This window comes from Podarcis cretensis (genome assembly GCF_951804945.1).
Source record: "Podarcis cretensis genome assembly, chromosome: 4".
NCBI classification, from domain to species: Eukaryota; Metazoa; Chordata; class Lepidosauria; order Squamata; family Lacertidae; genus Podarcis; species Podarcis cretensis.
Genome location: NC_137173.1, coordinates 13,917,882 through 13,938,771, shown reverse-complemented (window position 1 = coordinate 13,938,771; position 20,890 = coordinate 13,917,882). Strand labels below are relative to the sequence as shown.

At 47.0% G+C, this 20,890-nt stretch overlaps 1 protein-coding gene and 1 long non-coding RNA gene across 3 annotated transcripts in view; both read left to right on the top strand.

Moving 5' to 3' along the window:
- LOC307215129 overlaps window positions 1-20,890 on the top strand; it is a 181,889-nt gene that overhangs the window by 126,385 nt on the left and 34,614 nt on the right. The window lies entirely within an intron of this gene.
- Window positions 1-20,890, top strand: part of ME3 (malic enzyme 3) — a 98,066-nt gene that overhangs the window by 42,562 nt on the left and 34,614 nt on the right. For both annotated transcript variants that reach the window (XM_079973803.1, XM_079973802.1), the window contains 4 exons: window positions 1,400-1,533; window positions 3,672-3,821; window positions 11,138-11,213; window positions 20,070-20,231. In XM_079973803.1, the coding sequence (XP_079829929.1) occupies window positions 1,400-1,533; window positions 3,672-3,821; window positions 11,138-11,213; window positions 20,070-20,231 (522 nt within the window). The remainder of the gene's footprint in view (window positions 1-1,399; window positions 1,534-3,671; window positions 3,822-11,137; window positions 11,214-20,069; window positions 20,232-20,890) is intronic.

Genomic DNA, 20,890 nt, shown 5'->3' with positions numbered 1-20,890 from the left:
TATTTGCCTGAGTTTGAGGGTAATATCAGAAAACCATGTAGAATTATGTGTATCTCTCTACAACCTGATTTATAACCCTAGCATGCTGTGATAACAAATTTATTGCATAGCACTCAGAAGCGTAGCAAGCCCTATCGTGTTGTTATGATTAATTCCTCTTGTTTCTTGCGAAACACTGGATTTGTAGCAGATGTTAGTTCTTCTCAAAAGCAGACCTATTGAATGACAGCCTGCTAAGTTTTACTTAGAGAAGACATGTAAAAACTGAGCTTTTATTTATTGGCCACATGAAGCAAAATCCTTAAAAAAACTGGGCCCACCCCTGGCTGGACCTCAGCCAGTGAGATTCATGGCTGAACAGGGATATGAACCGTTTTGAAGCCTGTGAGCACTTTCAGGGTGATGTTGGTTTTGGGTGAGATTTAAAAATAGGACATACTGGCAAATTCAGATTAGAATAATAGAATTGTAGAGTTGGAAGGTACCACAAAGGTCATGTGGTCCAACCTGTGTAATGCAGGAATCTTTTGCCCAGCGTGGGGCTTGAACCCTCGACCCTGAGATTAAGAGGCTCATGCTCTACCAACTGAGCTATCCCTGGTCAATTGCACAACTATTGATGATTGGGTGCTCATTCGCAACCAATCTCCTTTCCCGAAAGGTCGGACTTTCTGCTGTAAGGAAAGTAATGGGGAAATGCATTAGAAAGTGTGGGGTGGGGCAATGCATTGCAAACAAATCAGAATGTGCACTCATTCAGTAGCCAATGGTGGAATCTAGACACATATAAAAACTGCTTTGAAAATGCTTTTTTAAAAGTGTTTTTTAAAAAATACATTGAATTTTTGATAAGGCTTAACATTGCCATCGAGCTTCACATTGTATCTTGCACTTAAAACACGCTTAAAACAATTTATTTGCAGCCTTATAGCTGAGTCTAATGTCCTCTGATCTCTCTGCAGCCAAAGCAGAGTGAACGTTCAATAAAAAGGTTGTTTGGAAGCACCCTGGGTCAAGAGTGAGGAAGCTGTGATCATCCCCCAAGTGTTGTTGCACTCCAACTCCCATCAGCCCCCAGCTGGCACGGCCAGTGGTCAGGGATGATGGGAGTTGTAGTCCAGATTTGCTCCATCCCTGACATAGAGTTTAGGCTGGCTCAGTTCTCTGCAGAGCCCTGAAACTCACCTGCTGGCCTCAGCCTCAGCTTCACTCACCTCACAGGGTTGTTGTGAGAATGCAAGAGGGGTGGAGGACTCAAAATGCCTCCCGAGAAGTTGTTCGTCTTTGTGGAATATCCCAAAGAGAGTTCACCAAAGTGGAAATCTAATAATGCTCCCTTTCTGTTAAGAGAGCCTCTCCATTCCATAACTGCTTCAACACATCCTGTCTTCCGTTCTAGGGAATGGCCTTTACCCTCGAAGAGAGGCTTCAGCTGGGAATCCACGGCCTGCTCCCTCCTTGCTTCCTGAGCCAAGATGTTCAAGTTCTCCGCGTCCTCAAAAGCTACGAGACCAAATCCAGCGATCTAGACAAGTAAGCAAGATGTGAGGCGAGAGCACTAGGCAGTGGCGTAGCGTGGGGGGTGCAGGGGAGGGGGCCCGGCCGCACCTGGCGCAACATCTGGGTGGGGGGCGCGCTCGCACTCGCAGCTCTCTGCCCCCTGCTAAAATCCACAGGTTAGGGGGCGGAAATTACTTGCCTTTCCCCGGGTGCTGACAACCCACGCTACGCCACTGGCGCTAGGCAAGGGGCTGTAGCCAGAGCTAAATGTTAGGAAGGATGCACTTAAGATAAGGTTGCTCACCTCAAAGAACTCTGCAGGTGGCAGAGAACCCTGCAATATGACAGCATGCCTTACATCGCAATAGCAGATGGTTGACAGTGGTTAGAAGGTCCCCATTAAAAACAGTTTAAAAGAAATGGCAACTGCAACTGGAGTGGGTTCAAACATATATAGCTCAGGGAAGAAATATATCTCAAAGATCAGGATAAATAGGTGCGTATTCTGCATACTATGAAAGTTGTGGAATGAAAGTCCCAGGTGCACCTCCTGGAGGAGAGAGTTCCCCAACTTAGGGGCTACCACAGAGAAGGACCTCTCCTGGGCCAACACCACCCCAGGCTTCTAAGGGTGTTGGAACTGCCAAGAGGACCTCCTCTGCTGATCGCAACACCCAAAAGGAAGGAGGTGGTCTCACAGGTATTTGGGGCCTAAGTGATTTAGGGCTTTATACACTAGCGTTTGCGGAGGAAGTAGAGTAGGAAAGGGTAGTTGCTTTCAGTGCAGCCAATGTTTCTGCTTCCAGCCTGAAATGAAATGGGGACCATCCCCCTACCATATCCTTATTATTGCTTGTGGAGTTGCCATCGCTTTCCCTCTTTCAATTCACCTGGATCCCACATGACCTCATGCGTGATGCTCTCGCAATCCCTTCTCCAACACCAATAGCTCTGTATTCCTCACCACGTAATAAAACTGGCAGGTAGCCTTTCTCTGGTTAGAGGATGGAGGGATGTTCACCCCACCCACCCACCCCCAACTCACCGAGGAGTTAATAATAAATAAACAAAATTGCACAGAAGCCATGGCTTCTCTTGCTTTGCATAATTTATCCTACCATCTTTACATTTCTTTTCTTTTTATTAAAGATTTTCTTGATTTACAGAAGTATGTGTAATGTCTCTCTCTTGTATTTTTTTCCATGTAACATTTTTGCAAATCAGTTTCATTTGTTGAGACATTAGGAAGAAAAGGGGGAGAGGGGTGGAGGGGGGGAAGATGGGTGAGGGTGGGGTCGGGTGACGATGTTTCTATTTTGCTTAATGTATGTAGGATTTGGTGTCAGAGTTGCTTGTGCAGGTTCTCTGCTGTTCACTTGTGTTCCTTTGGTGGTGAGAGGGGCTGGGGTTGGCCTAGGGTGTGGTTATTCATTTGTGATTGGCTGTGGTAATCTTTGTTTTCATGTGTGAGTGGGGTGGGTGGGTGTTTTGGATCAGGTTAGCCATATTGATTTGTATGCTGTTGGTGGATTACTGTCATTGTCTTGTTGGGCTGTGTATGTGATGAAGGTGTCTTCTTCTGTTTGTCCCTGTGCCAGTTTCAATTTATTGGTTAATTTTTCTAGTAGGGCTGTTTCCCATACTATTTGGTACCATTGGTCCATGCTTACTCCCGACAGGTCTCTCCAGTGTCTGGTTATGGTGTTTCTGGCTGCTGAAAGTAGGTGGGTTATGAGTTCTTTGTGGTGTAAATGGGCATTGTGGTCTTGGAAGATGTTTAGTAGGGCCAGTTCTGGGGTGATTTCTAATACTTGCTTAGTTATTTTACATATTTCTCGTATGCCATCTTTACATCTCTCTGTAATTTGCTTTGATTTTCCAAGGACTGGGCAGGGGCAAGGAGCTCTGCCTGCTTGGAATCTTAGGCTGCAGTCCTGTTCTCACTTACCTGGGAGTAAGGCTCTCTTAGCCCTACCTGGGTGTACCAGAGATTGAACATGGAACCTCTTGCCTAATAGCAGGCATAAGAAGCATGGGTTGAGATGGCGGAAGTTTCCCCCCCCCCCCCAAATCTGGCAGAGAACTGTCTCTGTTGCTTCTGCTTAGTATCAGCAATGCCTCTCTTATGTTTTTTCCCCACCTCTTTCCCCCCTCCCGCTGCCCCCTGCCAGGTATATCATCCTTATGACGCTCCAAGACCGAAATGAGAAGCTGTTCTACCGGGTCCTCACGTCGGACATAGAAAGATTCATGCCTATAGTATACACTCCCACCGTCGGCTTGGCCTGTCAGCAGTATGGGCTGGCTTTCAGAAGGCCTCGGTGAGTAGACGGGACTATTTTTATCTCTCTTACCCCATCATGGTGCCATCCCACCCCCCACCCCATGCTTAATTGGAAACGAATGTTCCTTTTGTCATTGGTACGCCTCTTAATGTGGGTGGCCCTCGAGAAAAAAAAGAAACACCCTTTGCGATTCTTGACCAAACGATGCAGCTATCAAAAACAGTTCTCATGTGTTTGCTTAATGGCATGCTGGGGAGAATTCTTTCAAAACAAGAGCTGTTTTGTTCAAGAACAGGACAGTGCAATCTAGCTAAATTTAACTGCAAAAACATTCTCACTTCAGCCCTCCTCCGTCAGTTCCATAACTTTTAAGATTCTTGTTGTCTTGCTGTTCAACCCTTGGGGGTAAACAGTGTTTGCTGTGTGGCTTGTCATGAGGGCTGCTTCAGCAGATGCCTTTTTGCTGCGTCAGGAGCCAGAAATCGCTACGCATGTGAACCATGCCTGCAGACCATGGGCAGGGGACTTGCCGGCACCTGGGTGGCAAACTTAGCAAGAGTCAGGGCGGAGCAAGGCAAAGGTGGCCTAGATTGGCAAGTTTAGGATAGCCAAAGAGCCCTTAACGAAAGCTGTCAATCAGCCTGCCAGCAGCTTCTTCCTGCTTCCTTTTATAAGGAAAGGTCAAGTAGAGCCAGGGGAGCGAACTTTTCAAGGCACAAGGTCACTGCATTCTGTGGGAGGATTTACCCTCCAGCTCCCTAAATATCAGAAGCCCCTTCCATTGTAGCGGGGCCTTCACTGTGGCTGCCCCTGTTCTGTGGAATAGTGTCCCGGTTGAGATAGGACAGTGCTATCAGATTCCAGTTGCTAGGAATCACAGCTAGGAAGAGCACTGTTGCACTCAGATTCAGCTTGCAAGCTTTCCAGGAGTGCTGGACGAGATGGGCAACTCTCCATTGGCAGAGCATGAAACCCTTAATCTCAGAGTTCTGAGTCCAAGCCCCACATTGGGCAAAACACTAGGGGGTTGGACTAGATGACCCTCGTGGTCCCGTCCAACTCTATGATCCCAACTGCTCCAGCAGCCTGTTCTTATGTAGGCAGCAACTTTTGGAAAACTCAGGTTACTCATCCTTGGTATAGATTCTCTGTGCTTTTAAAAGTAACCCCTGAGGAAGAGGGAACTCTGTTGATATGTATTGGATCTGTTTCATATTCTTCTTAAACTAACCCCACATTGCTTTGTGAACATTGACTGGAGAAGAGTCCTGCTGGATCAGGCCAAACGACCCCAGCAACCTCTTTTCACCAGATGCCTGTGGGAAGCCTGGAAGAAAGATCAGAGTTCCACAGCACTCTGCCTACTTCTGCTTCAGTATTCAGAAGCGTAACACTTCCAGAACTGGAGACTGACCATAATGGCTAGTTCCTGAAGGATCATCTCTTATATGAAGCTGCCTTTTCTCTGAGATCATCCTCAGAGGCCCTGCTTCTGGTGACGCTTCCATCAGAGGTTAGGCAGGTGTTTGTTGAAGACAGGGCCTTCTCAGTGGTGGCACCCCGATTTTGGAAAACTCACCCCAGGCAAGTGTTCCTGGTGACTATACTGCTCACTTTTCAGGCACCAGGTAAAGCTCATTTTATTCTCCTGCCGTTGAGCTTGCTGCTGGTTCTAATGTTTTTGTTGTTTTTGTCTTCCTGCTGTTGGTTTTCACCCTGTTTTTTGTTGGATGGTGTCTCTATTGCTTTATGGTTGGTTTATGGGTTTTACATTGCTAATGTAAGCAGCCTTAGACAATTAATAGGAAAAACATGGAATGAATATATTCAATATAACAATGGATACACCCTCTTGGCTTGCTTTATGGAGATTATCAGCCATCCTGTTAGAGACCTGCCAATTTTATTCTAAGTACAGCTCTTAGTAGAACACTAAGTGTACAATTAATAATACAGAATAATTGTGCCTGTTGTGCAGAATGCAGAAGTATAACCAGCTGTTTTTTCAACTTTCCAATGTCATATATCAGGTAACCAGTTCTCCCCTGGATTCCATTAGCAATGGCCAGTTTACAAATCTGAATCAAATTACATTTGGCTGTGTCCATTTCAGGCTTTCTTCCCATGGCCAGCCTTTCCAAACCTGGTGCCCTCCAGATGTTTTGGACTACAACTCCCATCAGACCAGCTGGGGCTGATGGGAACTGTAATGGAAAAAAATCTGGATGGGACCAGGCTTGGGGAGGCTGTCATTATATTCCCAGTTTGCTCTGTCAATAGATTACGAGCCGTTTTGTAATCTCAGAAGTAGGAGTGTCGGAGAATTCAAAGAAATGAGCAGAAATTGCTGGTGTTCGCCTATTTTGTCCCATCACTGGCGGAGGAAGAGGAGTGCGGGGGGAGCGCAGTGACCCCGGCAGCGCAATCCCGGTGGGGTGCCATTGCAGCTGCCCCCCACCTGAGCGCCAGACCCCCGGGATGCGCGCCAGCCCTGCCCCCACCTGCTCTCCACCCCCCAGTGGCGGAGCTCTGCCCCTGTGTCCCATACCCAGAACAGAAGTCAATCCAGTGAATATAGTTGGCATTCACTGTTGTTGCTTTCAGTACACAAATGTAACTCTGGCTTTTGCTATTTCGTTGAATATGTCCTCGCTTCTCAGGTGTGAGCCAGCAATAAATCACACTGAGTAAGTGAAGTTTATTAGAAGAAACAAAGTCTGCTCAGGAGTGCCAGGCCTAATGAGCACAGCAACTCTTCTTAGAGAGCCAGTGTGGTGTAGTGGTTAAGAGCGGCAGACTCGTAATCTGGGGAACTGGGTTCGCGTCTCTGCTCCTCCACATGCAGCTGCTGGGTGACCTTGGGCTAGTCACACTCTCTGAAGTCTCTCAGCCCCACTCACCTCACAGAGTGTTTGTTGTGGGGGAGGAAGGGAAAGGAGAATGTTAGCCGCTTTGAGACTCCTTAGGGTAGTGATAAAGCGGGATATAAAATCCAAACTCTTCTCTTCTTAGTAGGTCTTGCCCCTATGAGGCAGTTGTGGAGACTGAAGGTCCTTGCCTCCCCACAGCTGCCCAAGTCTCCATCTCTCCAGGGTCCTTCCTAAGCAATCTGAGACATGCGCCTGTGTGTGTCTCTGCTCTTCTCTCTTCATGCCTCTTCTGGTTCTGGGAGACCAGGGGGGAAGGGAAGCTCGTTGCAGCAGGAGGGGGAGACATCTGTGACTCTGCATCAGCCTGACTCCTCTCTGCCTCTTGTTCTCCCTCATCCCTCTCCACTGCTTCTACTTCTGCCTCTGATCCTGGACTTCTTTCTGCCACAGACTCTCCCTTCTCACTAAGCCCTGTTACCTCTTCAGCTTCTGACTCCTCCTCTTCCCAGTCTCCTCCCTCTTCTCCCTCTGACCACTCATCATTGTCCCACCACCACTTCCCGGGCTCTGAGCCTTCTTCCTTTGGGGGTTCCCTGGATTTTGGCCATGGTGGGTGGGACTGATAAGAGCAGAAGTCCCACAGGGTCTGGGCTGGAGGCACAAGTTCCCCTCACCTGCTACTAGCTCCTCAAAGTGCAGTTGTTTTCCTAATTCACAAAGAAGGCAAGACTTCCTCTTCAAAAGTTCCTCTGCCAATAATTCAGTTCCAGCTCTTTTGGAAGCTGCCTCCCAAGACATCTTTTTCCAATTATCTGCTTCTCGACCCCCTATAAACTTCCTCTTTTATCATGATTAAAAGGGGTGGTTTTCACTTGAGAAATAATGCTCTTCTTGTTTATGTTAAGCATTTTTCTTCCTTCCTTAGAAAAGTTCTTGTCCAGTCAGATTCGGCCGTGTGAGGATATAATGCTGGCTCTCTGGTCGCTGCAGTTCACAAAATCAGAACGGGTTAGGGGAAACCACACAAAAATCAGAACCGATTAGTTTCAGACAGAAGCCTCTCCCAGCTCTACCACAAGATGCCTGGGACTGAACCAGGGACGTTCTGTGTCTTTCCCCCCAGTTCTGCAAAGCCTGAAGGGATAGCAGCACCAATCCACTCCGGTTTGAATTGAGGCAAAGGAAAACAGTTTGCTAACCCCATTCTCCATGGTAATGGTTTGTAGCTCAGTGACACAGCAGCTGCTTTCGCATGCAGATGGTCCCGAGGGAACATTGTAGAACAACAAATAAAGAGCATGATATGTGGACAGTCCAATATAAATCCATTTCTAGTGCCTTGTTATTTCATCAATGACATGTTGCAGAATATGCGCGCGCGCACACACACACACACGCACACACATAACCCTGTCTGTACTCCTCCCTTCCTGCCATATAATCTAATTTTGAAAGATACATGAAGCAAGAAGAGTTTTGATTTGATATCCCACTTTATCACTACCCTAAGGAGTCTCCAAGCGGCTAACATTCTCCTTTCCCTTCCTCCCCCACAACAAACACTCTGTGAGGTGAGTGGGGCTGAGAGACTTCAGAGAAGTGTGACTGGCCCAATGTCACCCAGCAGCTGCATGTGGAGGAGCGGGGAAGTGAACCCGGTTCACCAGATTACGAGTCCACCACTCTTAACCACTACACCACACTGGTAAGGAGGGAACTCAAGAACCCCCTGTCTCTTCCTGATTATAAGTCTCCTAACTATGATCAGGCAAGTTAGATCTGTGCTGGACCTTTACAGAGACAGCATTGTTTGTATACTGGAAACACTTAGCTAGTTATCCCAATACATTCATTAAGCTGATTTCAAGAACAGACAGAGAGCACAATGCTACAACTAGCAATTTTCTTCATTGGCAATAAAATTCTAGCTGGATTGAAAGATCATCTTTTTTTCCCCTCTCTTTTTTTACTGTTATGAGAAGAGGGTTGTTGCAACAGGAGGGAGCCATTCCTGAGATATGTGGGTTTCATGTTTATGGAAAAGGGAGCCAAAATTCCTTTCCCCACTTCTTTAGTTTCCTTTCATAAAAAAGGCTTCCTTTCTTCAGATACATCTGCCTTCTGTATGCTTCCAGCCACTGAAGCAGTTATTTCTCTCAAGAAGCTAAATGATTTCTGCCAAAGACTACACCCCATATGACCCATCACCTCTAGCCAACTTGCAAAAAAACTTTTGTCTTCATTGGCCGCATTCGCATGGCACAATAAATCTGGCTCTCTCGCTTATCGCAGTTTCTGATGCACGCTCACTGATTGCTTCTGCTTTGCTCCTACACAGTGTGAAGAAAAGAAATAAGCCAGGAAGCCACAATTAAAGCCTGTTGTTGTTGTTTAGTTGATTAGTCGTGTCCAACTCTTCGTGACCCCATGGACCAGAGCACTCCAGGCACTCCTGTCTTCCACTGCCTCCCGCAGTTTGGTCAAACTCATGCTGGTAGCTTCGAGAACACTGCCCAACCATCTCGTCCTCTGTCGTCCCCTTCTCCTTGTGCCCTCCATCTTTCCCAACATCAGGGTCTTTTCCAGGGAGTCTTCTCTTCTCATGAGGTGGCCAAAGTATTGGAGCCTCAGCTTCAGGATCTGTCCTTCCAGTGAGCACTCAGGGCTGATTTCCTTCAGAATGGATAGGTTTGATCTTCTTGCAGCCCATGGGACTCTCAAGAGTCTCCTCCAGCACCATAATTCAAAAGCATCAATTCTTCAGTGATCAGCCTTCTTTATGGTCCAGCTCTCACTTCCATACATCACTACTGGGAAAACCATAGCTTTAACTATATGGACCTTGAGATCCTCGTGGTTTAAGGGTGTGTGTTTTTGCCTTGGAAAGGGCACCTTTTGGCTCTCATTCGAAGGCTTAAAACATGCAACTTAAGATGGATACTCAGCAAAGGAAGGTGGCTTATTATCTTTTGCTTTCTGCTTGCAAATTATTTCAAGACAAATCCATCTTGACTCTCTTGTCTAGTTCCCCATTCTCCTCTTCTTCCTCCACTTCACATTAAGAGTACTTGCAGGAGGAAAGAAATTATTGGCTATTGGGGTTTTTTAAAGAACAGAAAACAAAACCCTGTAACAATTAGCCAGGCCTTTGCACGTACATGCGAGAGCCAACCCATAAAAAGCGGCAATTAGTCACTGCTGTTACTTCAACCCCTCGGATGGTTAATTATGATCTGTGCTTGGAGAAATGAAGTGCAGGCTCAGGCAGAGCCCTCTGTCATTACTGGCCCTTTGTCAGGAGGAGTGATTGTTAGCTTAAGCCTTCCCCCAAAGAGCTAAACAATTACAAATGTTTGGTTTTCAAATTTCAGGGCCTAATGCACTTGCCTTGGCGATCTCAGAAAGAATATCCGCAAACATAGCCAGTGATGGGAGTGGCTCCTTGGAAAGGCTCTCTGGAGACCCATGCTTCATTGCATACATTTTTGGGGAGTTTTCATTACTGGAAACAAAACCATGAATCCCTTATCCAAGGTTGTTGTTTTTAATGTATTGCTGAGGGGATGCATCATTAAATCGTGCATTGCGTTACACAGAGCAGACAGGAATTTGCAGATTTAACAAAAACAAGGGAAGCAGGAGTGAAGAATGGCAATATACATATATATATATGCTCAGAGGTATAGAAATATATATATATATCACAAAATGCCAGAGCCAGCAAAACTCTTCTAGGAGTTAAGAGCCAAACCAGGTAAGATGTTAATTGCATGAATACATTTAAAGTGCATTGTTGTTGTTGTTGCTTTTAAAAAAACCAAACCAAAGCAAGCAGCTGAAGCAGAAAGAACCTAAGCAGTAGTGGAACCATCAGGTGTGAGAAGACAGAGAGAGTTTAGCTCACGGGTAGGCAAACTAAGGCCCGGGGGCCGGATCTGGCCCAATCACCTTCTCATCCGCTCCACAGACCCTCCAGGAATCAGCATGTTTTTACATGAGTAGAATGTGTGCTTTTATTTAAAATGCATCTCTATGTTATTTGTGGGGCATAGGAATTCATTCATCCCCCCCCCCCGAAAAAAATATAGTCCAACCAACCATATGGTCTGAGGGATGGTGGACCGGCCCACGGCTGAAAGAGGTTGCTGACCCCTGCTTTAGCTCTTCCTCCATCCTTCCTGTGGTCTCTGCAATGCCTCCTCCCCCCCCCAAAAAAAAAATCTACTATTTGCTGCATTGGTAGGGCATCCTTCATTGGCACCAGTGGAGACTTCCATATTGATGCAAATATCAGCTGGGGGGGGGAGGGAGACTGGGATTCCCCACTCCTGGTTCAACAATTGCATGAAAGATGCAATTGTTTTTGTTTCCTGTTTTTGCACAGCAATGTATCCTTTCTTCCCCCTAAACAGTACTGCAACTTCTGAGCATCGCAGCTTTTCTTAGACTGTGATTGCTCTGTTCTTTTTTCCTCTCCTCCAGGGGGCTGTTCATTACCATTCACGATAAAGGACATATTGCAACGATGCTGGACTCATGGCCTGAAGAAAACATAAAGGTAATGGAATATCCTCCCACATGTGAGCTCCCCAAACCAAGACACATGTCTTCCCGTCTGTGTGCCCATGGGTGTCATGTGATCCGCTTGAGATCACAAAGCCCCAAAGATGTGCTTTTTTCAGGGTGACATCTTGGCACTATGAGATCACAGTGACCCAAATGGCCGCACCCCAAAAGTGTGTGTTTTGGAGTGCTGCATGAGATCATGGTCCCTCCCCCCAAAAAAAACACTTTTCTCCAGGCAAGATCTCAGCAACCAAAATGGCTCCCAAGCTCACGTGATAAAAAAAACAGGATGTCCCCAGTTTTTTGAGACAGTTGTGGGGTATGTAATGGGTATCTTGACTCATTTTTAGCTGGATAGAAACTAAAGGGGTTACAAAATCTCGAGCTGCTAGAGCAGATTTCATGTTTGTGTGTGATGTATTCCAGCTGCAAAAAGCTTCAGGAATTTGGGGTTGTGCCTATGAGGGCTTTGTCCCAGAAATTAGCTTTAGTGTCAAGGCTCAGCCATTACATATCTAAAAGCCAGTTCCTGGGTTCTGTCTCTTTGTCACACAGAAGTGTGACCAAGAATGGAAATCCAGAGTGGGCATAGGCAGATAGGCTGAGTTTTCTCAAGTATTCCAGATGGCCCTGGATGTTCTGAGATGCTACACTCCCATCTTGCAATATTCAGAGACTACACCGGGCAAGCAAATTGACTCTTTAAGTAGGTACAATGGTGCTTTCTGCTCCTCCCACCTATTGCAGGAATGAACGTGAACTGATAATGAAGCGGCTGCTTCTGAGCATGTGTCGTTCCTTTATCACTGAATAATTGCAACTTGATTGAATCTACTATTATGGGAGTGTGCCTTGCAGACAAAATTGCTCTCAGGTCCTTTCCCCCATTAAAAACAAAGCATTTTTGCAAATGCTACCTGTCAAAATTAAAAGACGCCTGCTCCTTGGGAGAAAGGCGATGGCAAACCTAGACAGTATCTTAAAAAGCAGAGACATCACCTTGCCAACAAAGGCCGTATAGTTAAAGCCATGGTTTTCCCAGTAGTGATGTATGGAAGTGAGAGCTGGACCATAAAGAAGGCTGATCGCCAAAGAATGGATGCTTTTGAATTATGGTGCTGGAGGAGACTCTTGAGAGTCCCATGGACTGCAAGAAGATCAAACACATCCATTCTTAAGGAAATTAGCCCTGAGTGCTCACTGGAAGGACAGATCCTGAAGCTGAGGCTCCAATACTTTGGCCACTCATGAGAAGAGAAGACTCCCTGGAAAAGACCCTGATGTTGGGAAAGATTGAGGGCACAAGGAGAAGGGGATAACAGAGGACGAGAAGGTTGGACAGTGTTCTAGAAGCTACAAACATGAGTCTGACCAACCTGCGGGAGGCAGTGGAAGACAGGAGTGCCTGGCGTGCTCTGGTTCATGGGGTCACAAAGAGTCGGACACGACTAAACGACTAAACAACAACAACCTGTCGATAGCTTTCTAGGGAAGCCTTGCCAAGTCATCAGCAATATCTCCAGGATCACTTGTGGGGCTGCTTTGCAAGAAATGGCCCCATTTAACATTTACAAGTTACAATTTTGCACAGCTGAATGAGAACTTTCAGGAGTGTAAGCAAATCAAGCTCGGAGCAGTCATGAGGCTAATTTGTGGTTTGGTATTCTTAAAACACTGAGTCTCATGGGTGGTAAAGTTGCGCATGCCCAATTGCATTTGCTCTGGTTTCATCAAAATTTGCCATCAAAGTGCGAGGTCCTTTGTTTTCTGCAGTCCCACGCTTGCTAAATTCCCACGTCATTTACGGTTACCATCTGGCATGGGATTGTTGTCAGGGACTAAAGCCTGGTTCAAAAGTGCATGGAGGCAAACTGGGTTAGAAAGCAGGAAACCAGAGCAACGCCGGAGGAATATATCCAGGATTCAAGAAATGGCATTTTCCCAAGTCAGACCATTGAGTCCATCAAGCTTCAGTATTGTCTGCGCTGACTGACAGCAGCTCCTCAACATTTCAAGCAGGAGATATTCCCAGTCTTACCTGGAGAACTCTGAGGTTGCCATTCTGTATAGAAAGCAACTTGTGTTAGAGGCACTATGCGCCTGAGTGCTGGGAATCAAAAGTGGAAAGCGTGTTGTTGTGCTCGGGGGTTGTGGGTTTCTCACAAGCATCGGGTTTCTCACAAACATCTACTATAATAATAATAATATAATAATAATAATTTATTATTTATACCCCGCCCATCTGGCTGGGTCCCCCCAGCCACTCTGGGCGGCTTCCAACAAAACACTAAAATACAATAATCTATTAAACATTAAAAGCTTCCCTAAACAGGGCTGCCTTTAGATGTCTTCTAAAAGTTTGGTAGTTATTTTTCTCTTTGACATCTGGTGGGAGGGCGTTCCACAGGGCGGGTGCCACTACCGAGAAGGCCCTCTGCCTGGTTCCCTGTAACTTGGCTTCTTGCAGCGAGGGAACCACCAGAAGGCCCTCAGTGCTGGACCTCAGTGTCTGGGCAGAACGATGGAGATGGAGACGCTCCTTCAGGTATACTGGACTGAGGCCGTTTAGGGCTTTAAGGTCAGCACCAACACAAACCCACTGTGGGTTTCCGTTGGATTTCTCCAACATCCCTCCAAGAAAATAAACAAGAGCCCTGCTGGAGGGCAACCAAGATGATCTGGGAACCAAGCCTTATGAGGAACGCTTGAGGGAGTTGGGTATGTTTAGCCTGGAAAAGAGGAGACTAAGAGGAGATATGATAAAAAGGTAAAGGTAAAGGGACCCCTGACCATTAGGTCCAGTTGTGACCGACTCTGGGGTTGCGGCGCTCATCTTGCTTTATTGGCTGAGGGAGCCGGCGTACAGCTTCTGGGTCATGTGGCCAGCATGGCGAACCAGAGCAGTGCACAGAAACACCGTTTACCTTCCCGCCAGAGCGGTACCTATTTATCTACTTGCACTTTGACGTGCTTTCGAACTGCTAGGTTGGCAGGAGCAGGGACCGAGAAACGGCAGCTCACTCCGTCGCGGAGATTCGAACCACTGACCTTTTGATCGGCAAGTCCTAGGCTCTGTGGTTTAGTCCACAGCGCCACCAGCATCCCTAGGAGATATGATAGCCATCTTCAAATATCTCAAGGTCTGTCACATGGAAGATGGAGTAAGTTTGGTTTTTTCCCAGTTCTAGAGGGTAGGACCCAAACCAATGGCTTCAAGTTACAAAAAAGGAGATTCAACTAAACATCAGGAGGAACCTGACAGTAAGAGCTGTTTGACTGTGGGACGGTCTCCCTAAAGAGGTTGTGGACTCTCCTTCCTTGGAGGTTTTTAAGCAGAGGTTGGATTTCAATTTGTCATGGATGCTTTAGCTGAGACTCCGGCATTGCAAGGGGGTTGGACTACATGACTCTGTGATTCTGTGGATCAGGCGAACCCATCTAGCTTCAACATGGTGTCTTTATCGTGGCCAGCTAGATGCCTATGGGAAGCCCACAAGCGGCAGCTGAGCGCAACAGCGCTCTCCTCACTTCCAATTTCCACTTGTGATATTCATAGAATCACAGAACTGTAGAGTTGGAAGGGACAACAAGGGTCATCCAGTCCAACCCAGGAATATTTTCAAGGCCATACTGCCTGAGACAGTGCAGGTGTGGTACGTAGCCTCCGTGACGAGTAGCCGATAATGTCCATGGGTTTCTCTAAACCCCATTTACAGTGGTACCTTGCGTTAAGTATTTAATTCGTTCCAGAGGTCCGTTCTTAACCTGAAACTGTTCTTAACCTGAAGCACCACTTTAGCTAATGGGGCCTCCCGCTGCCGCCACGCCGCCAGAGCACGATTTCTGTTCTCATCCTGAAGCAAAGTTCTTAACCTGAGAGCCAGTGTGGTGTAGTGGTTAAGAGCGGTAGTCTCGTAATCTGGGAACCGGGTTTGCGTCTCCGCTCCTCCACATGCAGCTGCTGGGTGACCTTGGGCTAGTCACACTTCTCTGAAGTCTCTCAGACTCACTCGCCTCACAGAGTGTTTGTTGTGGGGGAGGAAGGGAAAGGAGAATGTTAGCCACTTTGAGACTCCTTAAAGGGAGTGAAAGTTGGGATATCAAATCCAAACTCTTCTCTTCTCTTCACTATTTCTGGGTTAGCAGAGTCTGTAACCTGAAGCTTATGTAACCTGAAGCGTATGTAACCCGAGGTACCACTGTATTTACAGTCATACCTTGGGTTAAATGTTCTTCAGGTTGAGCACTTCCGGGTTGCGCTCCGCGGCGACTCAGAAGTAACTTCCGGGTTTTGCCGTTCGTGTATACGCAGACAGTCAAAATGACGTCATGTGCATGCGCGGAAGCGGCAAATCGCGACCCGCGCATGCACAGACGCGGGTTGCATTTGCTTCTGGATGCGAACAGGGCTCCGGAACGGATCCTGTTCGTATCCAGAGGTACCACTGTATTTAGAGCATTTGTACCCAGTTCTTGAGGCAGCAAGACTCCCAAAAAGGCTTACAGGCAATCAAAGCAAGACGGGCCCTCCACACGGACTTACAATCTTCGAAGAAACACAGCACGTGAGGGGAAAGGGACAGGGGGAGAAGAGGAAAATCAGGCACCAGTTTCTGAACAGTTGTTCCTATAATGACCAGTTGGCACAATTCAGGAGCTCCTAATGGATCTGGGCCCCAGCCAAGCCAGAGGCTTTTAAAGCTATCCAGGTTCGAGCAATGCTTTGAAACGTTGGTTTTAGTGCCAGAATGGTGTTGGGAGCCTCCCGCAAACCATCGCGTTCCCACATCCCGGCAGTGGATAAATGCTAAAAGCAAGATGGGGTGAGATGGAAAGCAACAACTCCCTAAATCAGGATTTCAAGTTTTAAACCGTGCATTATTCAGTCAAAGCTGTGAGTTCACAAGCTGCCAGGACTCCGCTTCAATTGGGGGTGATGCGAGTCGAGTTACCTTTAGAGTCTTATCCTGTCCTGATTCTTTTGTGTTGCTGTAATACTGTAAAAGTAAGTGGATTTCCCAACCAGCTCATTTGGTATATTAAATTATAAGTCATCTCTGCACTACGTCAAAAAGGCACCTACGTTTGTGTTTTGGGTTATATGCACATTTACTTAATTTGATAGCGGTTTGAATTTCTTTAATCTAATCTGCACACTTAATTATGTTCAGTTCTTGAGTTGGCTAAGCAGCAGATGGTTAATCAGCTCAAATGCCTTTAATCAGCAGATAGCCACACCGACCTTACTTTTCTCAAAGTAATACTCGTTTCAAGTTTACAGTGACAATGGGGCTGAGAGACCCCGGAGCCAATTGAATGCATGCATCTATTACAGAGCCAATGTATATCATTCCCTTTTAATCAGGGATTCGCTGTTACAAAGGACTTGGAGAATGTGGGGCCTGCTGTCTGCTTAACCTCATTCTGTGTCTGGCTTTCAGGCTTTGAATTGGTTTCTGCACCGAGAATGTCCCCTGACCTAACTCCTGATTAGGTGCAACGAGGAAACTTCCGATGAGCGAGAGTTGGTTCTGCAGTGTGTTTATAACGAGTCCAATGGGACACAGATGCATGGCAGAGTTCAGCCAGCAAATCTAACCCACAAATATACACACACATGCTTTTATTTTCCGTGCGTGTTTAAAGACAATAGCTTTCCTCCACCCACGCCCATGTCAGAAGCGATTACCCGTGTAGATAACTTTCCACATAACTTTTGCAACCGAAAGCGACTGGCAGACCTGGAAAAGAAGGAAGCCGTCGGTCCCCTTGGGTGACGCTCGTTGCTTTAGAGTGGATAGCAACGCCTATTTATCTTCTGACCGCAACAGCAACAAAAAAACCCGCTCAAGCCATATGGCAGAAGTTTTTTAATCCCCCAGTGAATTCTCCCTTTAATCATCTGAAATATGTTAAGAATATTTTACAGCGAATTCCTTCTGAACTAGGGAAAAATTCCTCGTGAGGTCTGTTGTTCTGTTCCTAAGTAAACACAGCTTTTATTCCTCTTCCACCCACTCCCTAAAGCAGGTAAATCTGATGAAATATCCGACAGTCTCGTAGTCTTGCATTCGCTGCCCTCTTGCCCTGATATGCCTATGTGCACGATCCCTGTTAGAATCATAGAATTGTACAGATGGAAGGGACTCTGAGCATCATCTTGTCCAGGCATAGGCAAACTCGACCCTCCAGATGTTTTGGGACTACAACTCCCATCATCCCTGACCACTGGTCCTGTTAGCTAGGGATGATGGGAGCTGTAGTCCCAAAACATCTGGAGGGCTGAGTTTGCCTATGCCTGATCTAGTCCAACCCCTTGCAGTGCAGGAGTATGTAGCTGTCCCGTATGGAGATCAAACCCATGGCCTTAATAGCACTATTCTCTAGCCAACTGAGCTCAGAAGGACTCCACTGCCATGTTTGGGTGCAGTGCTAAGCCACAAGCCATGGTTTAGCAAGTTGGGCAGGACTCCTAACTCCTGCATTCTTCCAGGCATTTTAACCTGTGCATTTTTAAATTTTGAAGGGTCTTCTTCTTTCGTTGCATTTTTGTTGTGGTGCACATGACGGTACCCAGCCCTGAAATTATAAACAGAGTGAAGAGCAGTATAAAAGATGCTTTAAGTCAAATGTTCTCAGATAGCTCTTGTGGCTTACCCAAGGAACATGATCTGCAGATCCAGCCCCAAACTGGACCCAGCTATCAGGGGGGTGGTTTAATACTGGGAAATCGCTCTAGGTTAATTACAGCAAGGACTACAAGCTGATGGCGTTCCAGAGCAAGGAAAGGGGACTCAACAAAAAAACAAAAACAAAAAAACCCCACACACAATTCTCCTTTTGTTAACTATGTCCTGGATTCTGATTTCAGTTTTTATTTATTTTTGCTATGGGCTGCACCGGGCACTGAATTGTAAACTGGAGCTTGTCCCAGAGGCTGGAGGATAAGAAGAGCTAAATTACACCACTTAAAAGGAAAACAGAATTAAAGCTCTTTTAAATTGTGTTTTGCACTTCCTGTGGGTGATAAAGGCTACAGTAAATCATTTCAAAGCCTGCCAACTAGACGTATGAAAAATAAGCAAATTAAATTACTTCCTGAAGTTGCAATTGCTTCTTGTCCCTTTTTGCCCTTCAAAGGCAAAAAAGGCAAAAGCAGGGCAATCCTGGACTTTCAGCCCATTTGCACCCGGGCTTTTCATGCCCTTTGCAGATTTCCTATCCACCTATTTCCTTATTTATGGGGGGGGGGTTCCCCATCTGGTCTGCAACTGGAGTCAGTTTTTGTTTAGTTTTTAAGGGTGTTTAAAAGCAGACTGGGACAGGCATCACTTCCCACAACATACCCACATTATTTCCTTTGTCTCATTCCTGCTGGTGAGGGGCTGCCAGCTCTGCAGGCAAGCGGTGGCATAACTGGGCTCCTGAGCCCCACAGGGGTGCTGCAGAAAGAATGTAGTTGGTCACGGGAGCCATAATAATAATAATAATAATTATTATTATTATTATTATTATTATTATTATTTATACCCTACCCATCTGGCTGGGTTTCCCCAGCCACTCTGGGCGGCTTCCAACAAAACACTAAAATACAATAATCTATTAAACATTAAAAGCTTCCCTAAAGAGGGCTGCCTTTAGATGTCTTCTAAAAGTTTGGTAGTTATTTTTCTCTTTGACATCTGGTGGGAGGGCGTTCCACAGGGCGGGTGCCACTACCGAGAAGGCCCTTGGCGCTAGACCTCAGTGTCCGGGCAGAATGATGGAGGTGGAGACGCTCCTTCAGGTATACTGGACCGAGGCAGTTTAGGGCTTTAAAGGTCAGCACCAACACTTTGAATTGTGCTCGGAAACGTACTGGGAGCCAATGTAGGTCTTTCAAGACCGGTTTTATATGGTCTCGGCGGCTGCTCCCAGTCACCTGTCTAGCTGCCGCATTTTGGATTACTTGTAGTTTCCGGGGCACCTTCAAAGGTAGCCCCACATAGAGCGCATTGCAGTAGTCCAAGCGGGAGATAACCAGAGCATGCACCACTCTGGTGAGACAGTGCACAGGAAGGTAGGGTCTCAGCCTGCATACCAGATGGAGCTGATAAACAGCTGCCCTGGACACAGAATTGACCTGCGCCTCCATGGACAGCTGCGAGTCCAGAATGACTCCCAGGCTGCACACCTGGTCGTTCAGGGGCACAGTTACCCCATTCAGGACCAGAGAGTCTCCCACACCTGCCCGCCTCCTGTCCCCCCAAAACAGTACTTCTGTCTTGTCAGGATTCAACCTCAATCTGTTAGCCACCAAAAGGTTGAAAACCTCTGCCTTGGGCTAACCGCTCAGCACATGTGCTTAGTTTCCTCATGGGGGGAGTAGCTCAAGCCCCTTAGTGATTTAGGTTGACCTTGTCTGCACATTTTCCTGCTTTGCAATTCGTTTCACTGCTTTGCTTGTTAGTCGAGTAGGATTCGCTCATTCTTTATTTTTAAGGTCCAGACATGCTTCTACTCATCAATATGTTCACTCACCATCTTATTAAATGAAATGTTAAGGCAGTTGCAAAGCCTCCAGGGGGGTTGGTGGCAGTGGCGAGTTCTCTCAGTGACATCACAGGCACTAGCCCATCAGTGCCATACCAATACTCAATTCCCACCCCCACCCAACTTACAAACATGCAGCGTCAGTCTTTCAGAGAGGACAAAATTGCTCGGAAAGTGGCAAAGGCACTTCTAGAACGGCCTCACTGCTGTGCAGATGTGATGTCCGCCTTCATTCACCCTGTGGAATAGAATCTCTTGCACAGTCTCGTATCAAATGCTGCTTTTTTTAACAGCAAGCTTCTCTCTTCACTCACAGGCCATCGTGGTGACAGACGGAGAGAGGATTCTGGGACTAGGGGATCTGGGAAGCTACGGCATGGGAATCCCTGTCGGGAAACTCGCTCTCTACACGGCTTGTGGGGGCGTCCATCCCCAACATTGTCTTCCTGTCCTTTTGGATGTCGGCACAGACAACGAGGTGAGTTTGACTTGCTCATTTTCATTTGCTGCTATCCTAGAATCTCAAGGTAATGCGTGTGTCAGTGGAGGCTGGTCCATTAGAGCGTATGGGGCACTGCCCCAGGAAATTCAGTTAGCCTTGCACAGTATACCTCGGAATATCAGTTGCTGTGGATTACAGGAGGGGTGAGTGTTGCCCTCAGGTCCTAGTTTTGGGCGTCCCATGGGTCTCTGATTGGCCGCTGTGAGATCAGGATGCTGGACTAGATGGGCCATTGGCCTGACCCATCTTAAAGGTAAAGGTAAAGGGACCCCTGACCATTAGGTCCAGTCGTGACCAACTCTGGGGTTGCGGCGCTCATCTCGCTCTACTGGCCGAGGGAGCCACCGTACAGCTTCCGGGTCATGTGGCCAGCATGACTAAGCCGCTTCTGGTGAACCAGAGCAGCGCACGGAAATGCCGTTTACCATCCTGCCAGAGTGGTGCCTATTTATCTACTTGCACTTTGACGTGCTTTCAAACTGCTAGGTTGGAAGGAGCAGGGACCGAGCAATGGGAGCTCACCCCATCATGGGGATTCGAACTGCCGACCTTCTGATCAGCAAGTCCTAGGCTCTGTGGTTTAACCCACAGCGCCGCCCGCGTCCTTACTTACCGCGCCCTTACTTACCGCACCC